This window comes from Erythrolamprus reginae, chromosome 7, assembly GCF_031021105.1.
Source record: "Erythrolamprus reginae isolate rEryReg1 chromosome 7, rEryReg1.hap1, whole genome shotgun sequence".
In the NCBI taxonomy this organism is placed as follows: Eukaryota; Metazoa; Chordata; class Lepidosauria; order Squamata; family Dipsadidae; genus Erythrolamprus; species Erythrolamprus reginae.
Window position 1 is genome coordinate 38649203 of NC_091956.1, and position 12049 is coordinate 38661251.

General features: G+C 43.3%; 1 protein-coding gene across 8 annotated transcripts in view; it reads left to right on the forward strand.

Moving 5' to 3' along the window:
• The window catches only part of CC2D2A (coiled-coil and C2 domain containing 2A), a 445922-nt gene that overhangs the window by 312399 nt on the left and 121474 nt on the right, over positions 1 to 12049 (forward strand). For 6 of the 8 annotated variants that reach the window (XM_070757365.1, XM_070757366.1, XM_070757359.1 and 3 more), the window contains one exon: positions 4373 to 4540. The exons of the other annotated variants lie outside the window; for them this stretch is intronic. In XM_070757365.1, the coding sequence (XP_070613466.1) occupies positions 4373 to 4540 (168 nt within the window). The remainder of the gene's footprint in view (positions 1 to 4372; positions 4541 to 12049) is intronic. 8 annotated transcript variants of the gene reach the window in all.

Genomic DNA, 12049 nt, shown 5'->3' on the forward strand with positions numbered 1-12049 from the left:
ACCTCACCTACAAAAAGATATTGACAAAATTGAACGGGTCCAAAGACGGGCTACAAGAATGGTGGAAGGTCTGAAGTATAAAACGTATCAGGAAAGACTTAATGAACTCAATCTGTATAGTCTGGAAGACAGAAGGAAAAGGGGGGACATGATCGAAACATTTAAATATGTTAAAGGGTTAAATAGGGTTCAGGAGGGAAGTGTTTTTAACAGGAAAGTGAACACAAGAACAAGGGGACACAATCTGAAGTTAGTTGGGGGAAAGATCAAAGGCAACATGAGAAAGTATTATTTTACTGAAAGAGTAGTAGATCCTTGGAACAAACTTCCAGCAGACGTGGTTGGTAAATCCACAGTAACCGAATTTAAACATGCCTGGGATAAACATATATCCATTGTAAGATAAAATACAGGAAATAGTAAAAGGGCAGACTAGATGGACCATGCGGTCTTTTTCTGCCGTCAGTCTTCTATGTTTCTATGATTCAGGCCCGGCTATAGCACGGAAACTGCTTTGGTTGCGTTGATGGATGATCTCTGGTGGGCCCGGGACAGGGGCTTGTCATCTGTCCTGGTGCTTCTTGACCTCTCAGCAGCTTTTGATACCATCGACCATGGTATCCTTCTGCGCCAACTGAAGGGGTTGGGAGTGTCCTCCTACCTCTCCGGTCGGTCGCAGTCAGTGTTAGTGGGGGATCAGAGGTCGACCTCTAGGTTTCTCCCTTGTGGGGTGCCTCAAGTGTCGGTCCTCTCTCCCCCGCTATTTAGTATTTACATGAAACCGCTGGGTGAGATCATCCAAGGGGATGGGGTGAGGTATCATCAATACGCCGATGATACCAAGCAGTGGAAGTGATGTGCCAGTGCCTGGAGGCTGTTGGGGCCTGGATGGGTGTCAACAAACTCAAACTCAACCCAGACAAGACGGAGTGGCTGTGGGTCTTGCCTCCCAAGGACAATTCCATCTGTCCATCCATCACCCTGGGGGGAAATTGTTGACCCCCTCAGAGAGGGTACGCAACTTGGGCGTCCTCCTCGATCCACAGCTGACATTGGAACATCATCTTTCGGCTGTGGCGAGGAGGGCGTTTGCCCAGGTTCGCCTGGTGCACCAGTGGCAGCCCTATTTGGACAGGGAGTCATTGCTCACAGTCACTCATGCCCTCATCACCTTGAGGTTCGGTTACTGCAACGCTCTCTATATGGGGCTACCTTTGAAAAGTGTTCGGAAACTCCAGATCGTGCAGTACGCAGCCGTGAGAGCCATCGTGGGGTTTTCTAGATTCGTCCATGTATTTACAACACTCCGTGGCCTGCATTGGCTGCTGATCAATTTCCGGTCACAATTCAAAGTGTTGGTTATGACCTTTAAAGCCCTACATGGCATTGGACCTGAGTATCTCCGGAACCGCCTACTACCGCACGAACCCCAGCGACTGATAAGGTCCCACAGAGTTGGCCTTCTCTGGGTCCCATTGACTAAACAATGTCATCTGGCGGGACCCAGGGGAAGAGCCTTCTCTGTGGCGGCCCTGGCCCTCTAGAACCAACTCATCCCAGAGATTAGAACTGCTCCCACCCTCCTTGTCTTCCGTAAACTACTCAAGACCCACCTATACCGCCAGGCATGGGGGATCATGGGGGATTTGAGACAGGCTCCTTATAATTTATGTTTGGTATGTATGTGTTGTCTGGTTTTAATATGATAGGGTTTTAGTTATTTCTTTTAATATTAGATTTGTGCCACTATAATATTGTTTTTACCATTGTTGTGAGCCGTCCCGAGTCTTCGGAGAGGGACGGCATACAAATCTAATAAATTGAATTGAATTGAATTGAATCTTATAAACTTCTTCCAAAACTTTTCACGGAACGAATTAAGTTCATAAGACGAGGTATCACTGTATTGAGTTTACAACTTGTACAACAGTGTAAATGTGTTGTCCCCTCAAAATAATGCAACACACAGCCATTAATGTCTAAACTATAGGCAACAAAAGTGAGTATACCCCTAAGAAGTGATAATGTTCAAATGGGGCCCAAATTGTCAATATTTTGTGTGGTCACCATTATTTTCCAACACTGCCCTAACATAGAGTGCACCCGAGTTCCACAGGTGGCCACTGTAGTCCTCTCTCAGTCTTCCATGATGATGTTACATAGCTGGTGGCTGTAACAGAGTCTTGCGCACCTCTGTCTTCTCTTTCAGGATGCCCCACAGATGCTCAGTAGGGTTTAGGTCTGGAGACATGCTTGGCCAGTCCATCACCTTTACTCTCAGCTTCTTTAGCAAGGCAGTGGTCATTTTGGAGGTGTGTATGAGTCATTATCATGTTGGAATACGCCCTGCATCCCAGTCTCCAAAGGTAGGGGATCATGCTCTGCTTCAGTATGTCACAGTACATGTTGGCATTCATAGTTCCCTCTGTGAACTGTAGCTTCCCAGTCCTGGCAGCAATCATGCAGCCTCAGACCATGACATTCCCACTACCATGCTTGACTGGGCCAAGACACACTTGTCTTTGTATTCATCACCTGGTTGCCACCATACAAACACGACAGCATCTGAATCAAATAGGTTTACCTTGGTCTCATTGGACCACAGGACATGGTACCAGAAATCCATGTCCTTAGTCTGTTTGTCTGCAGCAAACGATTGTGCATCATCTTTAGAAGAGGCTTCCTTCTGGGACAACAGCTTTGCAGGCCAATTTGAGGTAGTATGTGCGGCATATGGTCTGACCACTGACAGGCTCACACACACACACACACACTCCTTCAACATCTGCAATAATGCTGTCAACACTCATACATCTATTTCCCAAAGCCAAACTCTGGGTATGATGCTGAGCACAGGCACTCAACTTCTTTGGTCGACCATGGCGAAGCCTGTTCTGAGTGGAATCTGTCCTGTTAAACCACTGTATGGTCTTGGCCTCAGTGCTAAACTCAGTTTCAGGGGCTTGGCAATCTTCTTATAGCCTAGGCAAGAGGTAGGCAAAGTTGGCTTTTCTATAACATGTGGACTTTTAACTTCTAGAATTCCTGAGCTAGCATAATTGGCTCAGGAATTCTGGGAGTTAGAAACATAGAAACATAGAAGACTGACGGCAGAAAAAGACCTCATGGTCCATCTAGTCTGCCACAAGTCATAGAAGAGCCAACTTTGCCTACCCCTGGCTTAGACCATCTTTATGTAAAGCAACAACTCTTTTTTTCAGATCCTCAGAGAGTTCATTGCCATGAGGTGCCATGTTGAACTTCCAGTGATCAGTGTGAGAGTGTGGGGGTGATAACACCAAATTTAACACACCTGTTCCCCTCTCACATCTGAGACCTTGTACCACTAACAAGTCACATGACACCAGGAAAGGAAAATGGCTACTTGGGCCCCATTTTGACATTATCATTTAGGGGTGTACTCACTTTTGTTGCCAGAAGTTTAGACATTAATGGCTGTGTATTGCATTATTTTGAGGGGACAGCATATTTACACTGTTGTACAAGTTGTAAACTCAATACTTTACATTGTAGCCAAGTGTCATTGCTTTAGTGTTCTCACTTGAAAAGATATATTTAAATATTTACAAAATGCGAGAGGGTGTGACATACTGTATATGTAAAAATAAAATAGAATCCTCTGATAGCATCTGCTACAAGTGCTTTGTTTAATTTAGTTATTTTGTTCTTCTTTAAACAAAGAACCCTTGAATATATGAGACAGCAGTGGACATTGCCTTGTGTGATAGACTGATCATCCAGACAACGTCATTGATTTTGGGCTTTGTACATTTCCAAGCATCCTTTGCTAGCAATTTCAGAACTGAAGGAATGCACATCAAGGAGCTTCTCACTCTCAAGTGAGAGTGGGTTCCCTATTTTTGATCTAATTTCAACATCAAGATTGACCCAATAGAATTTACTGAAGTTTGGGAAAGCAATCGATATCTGGCATTCTTCCTGATTTTACTTGCTAAGAGAAAAATCAGCCATGGTGTTGAACTTTTCAATCTGAGAAATGTAACTAATAGTGAAACCTGACCGTATTTTTTGAGTTTTTGTAAGCTTTTCAATCAGTCTAGCTTATTGCATGAATGCATCTTTTGTTCATTTTTTGTTTATGCACTCACTGAACTTCATTTCAATTTTTGTTTCCTTTTTGTTCTGCTCTGCCTTCTGTTTAAGTTCTGCTGGCCCAGGGTATGTCAACTTACATTCTCATTTCTATGTAGATGGTTGATTTGAGATGAATATCCAAACCAGTGTGTTTTGTAGAATTATTATTGTTTAGAAATTATAGCTGTTATACAATGTTAGCATGACAAATTGTAGAAAATATTTTTTATATTTTAGCTCTGCTTTTTTTAAATAGCTTTTTGAGTGTCAGCCTCTTTAAACTGGCAGAAGCAAAGCGACCCTTAAAACCAAGACGAAAAGAGAGGAAGAAAGTAATGGCACAGAATCTCTCAGATGGTGATATAAAACTCTTGGTTAATGTTGTTAGAGCATTTGAGCTTCCCGTTAGAAAGTGTGCTGGGAGGTAAGCAGCTTTTAATCAAGCTCTTAGAAATGTTCTTTGGTGGACAATATATTAGACACTGCTTTAGTCTGTAGGCTTGCTGATAACAATCTTACACAGCAGTACTGGAATATCCCCCCCCCCCAATTTTTAATTATTAGTACTTTATTGTTACATAGCCATGTATCTTGCCTTTGAAAGCTTTAACAGTGCTTGTTCCATTCCTCCATGCATATAATTCAAAAGTTCCTGAAAAACACCTCTCTCATGAAGTGATGGTGTGTAAGGAAAAAAAAAAGAGCTGCAGCCAAGGCAGTGGGATATCTCAGCCCAAAGAAGACATGTTAAAATCTCAGAAAGCAGCCTTTCTAGTTCCCTGGAAAGTAGGGGGCAGGGGAATGTGCTTCTAGACTTGGAAGATGCTGTTCCTATAATAGAGGTTATTACACCTTACAATAATTGTAATACCTTATACAATGTTCCCTCTATTTATTTATTTTTTGGTGTGAGCGGAAAAGTATAATGTCTGAGTGGCACATTTTCAGGCCTAGGCATGGATCAGTTATAAACCTGGTCATTAAGTGAATCTGGCTTCTCCCTCCCTCCCCCATTGTCTTTGCTTGTGAGACGGTCACAAAAGGGAGTCATGTGACCTCAGGACACATCAACAGTCATAAATATGAAACAGAGGCCAAGTTTTGATCACACGATCATGGGACTGCTGCAAAGGTCATAACCCCTTCCTTTTCCCCTCCCTCCCCTCCCTCCCTTCTTCCTCTCCACTTCTTTTTCCCTCCTCTCTTTCCCTTCTCTTTCCCTTTTCTTTCTTTCTCTCCACTTCTGACCAACAGTTTGGGAGCTACGCTGAGTTCTCTGCACTGTCCAGACTACAGGATAAGTTTGGGCAGGTAAGAGAAATGAGTCCTAAATGTGCTTCTTCTTAGCTGAAGGGGGGAAAGGACAGAAAAATATAGGAAACAAAGGGAACAGGTGATACAAAATTGATCTGCTAGCTGGTGGGATATGTTAAGTCTGCACAAATGAGCGAGGCACGATCTGACCAGATTCGTTTATTAGGAACCGGACGGCATTAACAAGTAACAAGCACACAGAACACAATTACAATGTAGCAAGAAGAACATGCGCATGGTGTGGATTCCCCTTTTTAAAAGGCTTGCATAGCATAGGCGCGGCTTTGACAGCCATTTGGATTTTCCCGCCGGCTCTTATCCAATCAGTGGCCAGGTATGCAAATGTAGGGATTCAAACACATATTAGCATATAACCTATCTACATATACCATGTCCATGAGTACATAATACCCCTCTCCTCATAGGTTCGGACTACTGTCACTCATTTAACCAGGTGATGTAGTTGTCCAATCGGGTTGGCCATTGCCGATCTCGACTGGTCCTGCGCAGATCATTCAAAAGTTCAGTGGCTGAAGAGGAGGTCGGCTCGCTGTCTTCTCCGCGGGCCTCGGTATGCCTAGCTGGTCTGGCTTGTGCCAGTACGGCCTGTGTTGAGCTAACTAAACCAACGCCGGCCTCCTGGAGCTCGCGGCTCCCCCCGCTGAAATCTTGAAGGTTCTCAGGTAAGAAGTCTATAATGTCCTGGGTTGGGGGCCGCTGGGCATTGCTGTTTCCTGCAGGAGGTGAAGGGCAATAGTCTTTATTCAGTGATGTTCAGGTGTTCGTTGTTTCTAGCCTGCTTCGGAGGTGGTCTATATGCCTCCTCCATTTGCAGTCATTGTTCATTTTTATAAAGTATGATTTAGGACCCGTTTAGGACCCCCCATCGAAGTTCTTCACATATACCTTGTCCCCTATTTCAAAAGACCTTTCAAGAGTACCTTTTAACTTATCCAGTGGAGTTGTGTACAGGGGTGGAGGTGGTCTAAGCTTGATCTGAGTTTCCACCCCATGAGGACCTCCGCTGGACTCTGGTTAGTGGAGCTGCTGGGGGTTATGTGTTTGACTAACAGGAATTGGTCTATCTTGGTCTGCCAGTCCCCTGCTTGAGCTTGGCTGAGGGCTTCCTCGGTTAGCCTCAACATTTGTTCTGCTTGCCCGTTTGATCTTGGGAAGTAAGGCGAGACCAAGGCATGTCTGATGCCCAACTCCGCCAAAAACACTTCCATTTGTTTGGCTGTGAATTAGGGCCTATTATCGGACACAATCAGGTCAGGGAGCCCATGTGTGGCAAACAATTTCTGCAACGCTTTTATGGTTGCTGCTGTGATTGTTGAACTCATTAATACCACTTCTAACCATTTGGAGTAAGCGTTGACCACAATGAGGAACATTTGTGAATGGAATGGTCCTGCAAAGTCTATGTGGAGCCTGGACCATGGCCTCCTAGGGGCTTCCCATTCTGTTGGTGACGTCTTGTGGGGGAGTTGGTCTGGATTGTTGGCACGGTGTGCAGGTGGCCACCCATTGTTCAATGTGAGAATCTAGTCCCGGCCACCACAAATGGCTTCTGGCCAGGCTCTTCATTTTTACCATCCCTGGGTGTCCCTTATGCAGTGTGTGTAACACTCTTTCCCTTAATATTTGGGGTATTACCACTCTGTCTCTCCATAGAATGCAGCCCTTCAGGGTGGAAAGTTCCAGTTGTTTGTTCTTGAACTGTTTCACTTCCTCATGATGGGTGGCCTCCCCCCATCCCTTAAGTATATAATTGGTCAATCACTGGAGTATTTGGTCTTTCTGTGTTTCTTTGGCTACTTCCTCCGCTGTGACTAATTTTAATTCAATTAACAGTACATCAGCCACTGGGGCAGGGTCGTTAAGGGTTTCTGCTTTTGGGCAGTGACTTAATGCATCCGCATGGCTGATCCCCCCCCCCCCCGGTGTTTTAAGGAATAGTTATATCCAGCTAGGAAAATCGCCCATCTGGTCATTCTGGAGGACATGAATGCCGGTGTAGTCTTATTTTCTGCGAATAATCCTAAAAGGGGCTTATGGTCGGTCACTAGCTGGAATGGTCAACTATATACTACTACTGCTAGCGCCTCTTTATCTATTTGGCTGTAATTCCGTTCAGTGTTAGAGAGTGTCCTTGAAAAAAATGCAATGGGTACTTAAGAGCCATCAGGCCAATACTGCGCCTACCCCATATGGTGAGGCATCGCAAGTCAGTCTTAGTGCCAGGGTGGCATTGAATTGCACGATAACACTGTTGGAAGACAGAAGGTTTTTTATTTGGTTAAAGGCAAATCTTTCTTGGTCTCCCGACTTCCAGTTTGCTCCTTTCTGCAGTAATCTATGAAGGGGTTCCGCTGCCGTGGCTTTCTGTTTTAAAAAGACAGAATAAAAGTTTAATAGCCCCAAGAAGGCTTGCAACTCCGTTTTGTCATTTCTGAAAGAAAATCAATATGGTTTCTGCAAAGACAAATAATGTCTTACTAACTTGTTAGAATTCTTTGAGGGTGTAAATAAACACACAGATAAAGGGGTCCCAGTTGATATTGTATATCTTGACTTTCAAAAGGTTTTTGACAAAGTCCCTCACCAAAGCTCTTCAGCCACGGAATTAGAGGAGAGGTCTTGTCCTGGATTGGTAACTGGCTAAATTGTAGGAAGCAAAGGGTGGCAATAAATGGACAATTCTCTGGATGGAAAGACGTGAGAAGTGGTGTAGAAGTGGTTTGGGGACCATTACTTTTTAATTTATTCTTTAATTATCTGGATATAGAAGTAAATAGTGAGGTAGCAAAGTTTGCTGATGACACTTAATTGTTCCAGGTAGTGAAAAGTGAAACTGATTGTTGGGTGCTTCAGAAGGATCTCTTGAAATTGAGTGAGTGGACAACAAAGTGGCAAATGCATTTTAACCTAAACAAATGCAAAGTTATGCATATCAGGGCAAAGAACCCCAATTATACCTACCAACTGATGGGGACCAAGCTTTCTGAGACAACCCAAGAAAGGGATCTTGGGATGATGAAGATGTCAATCCAGTGTGCAGCAGCAGTAAAAAAAGCAAATTCCATGCTTGGCATGATTAGGAAGGCAATCGAAAATAAATCAGTAAATGTTATTTTCTCTATCAATACTAGACAAGGGAGCGCTCCCTAAAGATCATAGATAAGAAAGCGAGGACAAATAAAAGGAAATATTTCTTAAATAAATCTAATGAATGAATACATAAAATAAATTTGCCCTTGCAATGGCACCACAGTTAGAAATATCCCCAGAATTCAGAGCATCACAACACTGGCTGGATGGCTTCCTTCAGTGATATGAATGGTCTCTAAGAAGACTGACAACACTATTCAAGGTGGAAGATACTGAACTTATTAAACATGCACTTGCATTCAAGTTCTTTGTTGTTGGCTTCGACTTTTCTAAATGCCAACTCCAACATGATTGCTACGGGTCAAAGGATCTCAAATGACAATTGATCAGAGGAGTACTTTGTCAATCTACGTTCCCTCCACTGGTTACAAAAGTGCATGTGTTACCTGTATTTTGGAAATTTGTTTGGATGGAAAGAAAGCTCCACCTCCAATCATCACTAAGGACAAGAAAAATAAGATTGAACTTTTCAGGCATTTTAGGTTCTTGAAGCCAAAAAAGCCTGGTACACACAAGCTGTTATAAGAAAGTGGGTCAATTTAATGCTGCCACTTGTGCTAGGTGGCCAAAGAGGCCTGTTAGTCTGGGATTCAGCCAGCACTCACCGCACTAAAGGCATGAAGAAGTTTCTTGAGCACAGAGAAGATCATAGATCAAATAATGATTCCTGCAAGAATGACTACCTATCTCTAGTCTAGACCACCAGATCTGATCCCTTCAGCTTTGTACCAGGGAGGGGCTATATGTTTTTTCTGTTGGATTACCCTGGTATATTGAAGGAATATCACAGCTCCTTTGCCTTGCTTAGTAGTTGTGACACCAATGCATCGCTTCGTCCTTCATCTCCCCACTGCCTTGCTTCATCCTCCACCATTCCCACCACCTTGCTTTGTCTTCCACCCTCCCACCACCTTATTTAGTGGCTGTGGCACCCGTGCATTGCTCAGCCTTCTACTTCATTGTAGTGGCGGGCAAGAAGAAGAAGAAGCAGGCCGATCCTGCATGGGCTGCTGCCGTGAGGCCAGATGCTTGTTAATGCATGTTGATGGCCTGGCTATGGGGCCCTCCCCCATCTTGCTTCGTCCTCCATCCCTACTGCCTCACTTAGTGACTGGGGAATTTTTTTTCATCCACCACTCCACCTACTGCCTCACTTAGTGATCACAGCACCTCTCATTGCTTTCTCTTTTACTCCTCCCTGCCTGGCTTCATTCTCCACTCCTCCATCATCTCACAGTGACTGGCACTGGTGCATCATTCTGTCTTCCACCTCACACTGCCTCACTTCATCCTCCATCCTCACCCCATCCACCTCATCTCCTACTCCGATGTGGCTGTGAAAAAAACCCTATCTCAAAAATATGCCCTGGTGTTTATTTTAGTGACCCCAAAAATATAAGATAATCTCTTATTTTCAGGGAAACAAGGTAGGGTAATTCTTAACTTTACAACAGTTCATCTAATGACCATTCAAAGTTATAATGGCATTGAAAAAAGTGACTTATGTTGGTTTTCGCACTTATGTCCATTGTGGGATCCCCACAGTCACATGATCAAAATTCAGATGCTTGGCACTGATTCATATTTACAATGATCCTGGGGTCATGTGATCACCTTTTGTGACCTTCTGACAAGCAAAACCAATGTAGAAACCAAATTCACTTAACTGTTACTGTACTAATTTAATAACTGTGGCAAGACAGGTCATAACTTATTTAACAAATACCTCACTTAGGAACAGAAATTTTGGACTCAATTGTGGTTTTAAGTTGAAGCCTGCCTGAAACAGAAATCGTGTTAATACTCATGGTTTTGATTTCTCATCCAGACTTCCTAAAAGGGCATCTTGTATCCAGCTTGTAAATCTGAAAGGACAACTCTCCCTTCTCCCACCTTTACTTCTACTTTCCAGAAAACTAAGGAGGGTCTTTTCCTAGTTATTTGCAGGTTTCCATTCCTGCTGTATGCTGAGATCTCTCTTGTGTAAACATTGTCATGACTGTGGTTTTTCTTCCTGTATCCCAAAGTCATTTTCACAAACCAACACATCATGGGAGTGTTCCTAAATTTTTTATTATCACTTATTTTGTGGGTGTGGCTTGATGATCATGTGAGCAGGTAGCGGGGCTTGCCGGTCATGTGACCAGGTGGGGGTGGCCAACTCAATGTCACTCAGGTCAAACAGTGCCTTGCCTGGCCTCTTCCCTCCCAGCAATTTTTTTTCACACCCAGCCTCAAAGTATAGATGTGTAAAAATGTTCTTCACCTTTTATAACTTTATTATCTACATACTATAGATGTACTTTCATGGACCACTGAAAGGAGGAAATGGCTCACACGCTTTGCCCAAGAGTATGATAGACTAGGTCTATAACCTTTTCAATCTCAGGGACCACCAAATCCATAATTTAAAATCCTGCAGACCACTGGTGGTGGTGCAAGGGGGAGCTTAGCTGCCATTCATGCCTACCTGTCTGCTTCTGCAAAGCCTCTGGGTGGGAGGCCTGAGATAAAATGCCTTCTTTCCTTCTTTCAAGAAGCTTGGTCATCTGAATGAAGTAAACTGAATATAGGCAGACTGACAGTGGCTTGCTTATTTTCAGCTGCCTGTTGCATCAACTGTGTGTGTGTGTGTACTTCCTTGATCCTCTTGCTTCCATTGCCACAATAACTTTAGTTACAAATTAGACCTGGAAGGGACCTTGGAGGTCACCTAAGTCCAACCTAGGAATTCTGGGAGTCCATGTGTCATAGAAGAGCCAACTTCATCTACCCCTGCACTAGAGTAATGCGGGGTTCAGGATCACTGGTGTCCAAATGTATGTTTAAAGAGAAGCCCCCAAAGAGGCACTTGGCCCCACAACACAGTAATAATCCCCACTCTACCTCCCAAACATCTTTAACCTTGCTCTTCTGTTCGGGTCTTTTTAGACCTGAAACGAAGTTTGAGACCCTGTAAAAATTTTTCCTGCATATCTGAAACTTGAAATTACATGACTTTGTCTAATTTGATGGGTTCTTTCTAAGGGGGTGGGTTTTTTTTTTTTGTTGTTGTTGTTGTTTTGTTTTTGCTGGGCGCAATGACTATACACTAGTACTGTTCCCGGGTCCTTCTAGACATGGACTAAAAAAATGTTGATTTTAGCTACTGTAAGTTTGTTTTTGAATACCTTTTGCATTGGTACCTTGGTTGTGTGCAATTATTTTCACTTTATATTAGGCTGCAAGTTCAAATTTTTTTGAATACCTTTTGCATTGGTATACTAATGTGAACATTCCTGATCATAAACAAATGAAAAATGAAATGAAAAAAATAATGTTTATTTATTTATTTTGCTCAGAAAAATGCAATAGGTATTCAAAAAAAAATTACAGTAGCTAAAATCAACATTTTTTTTAGTCCGGGTCAAATAGACCCGGGAACATAATTGCACACAGCCGGGTGGGG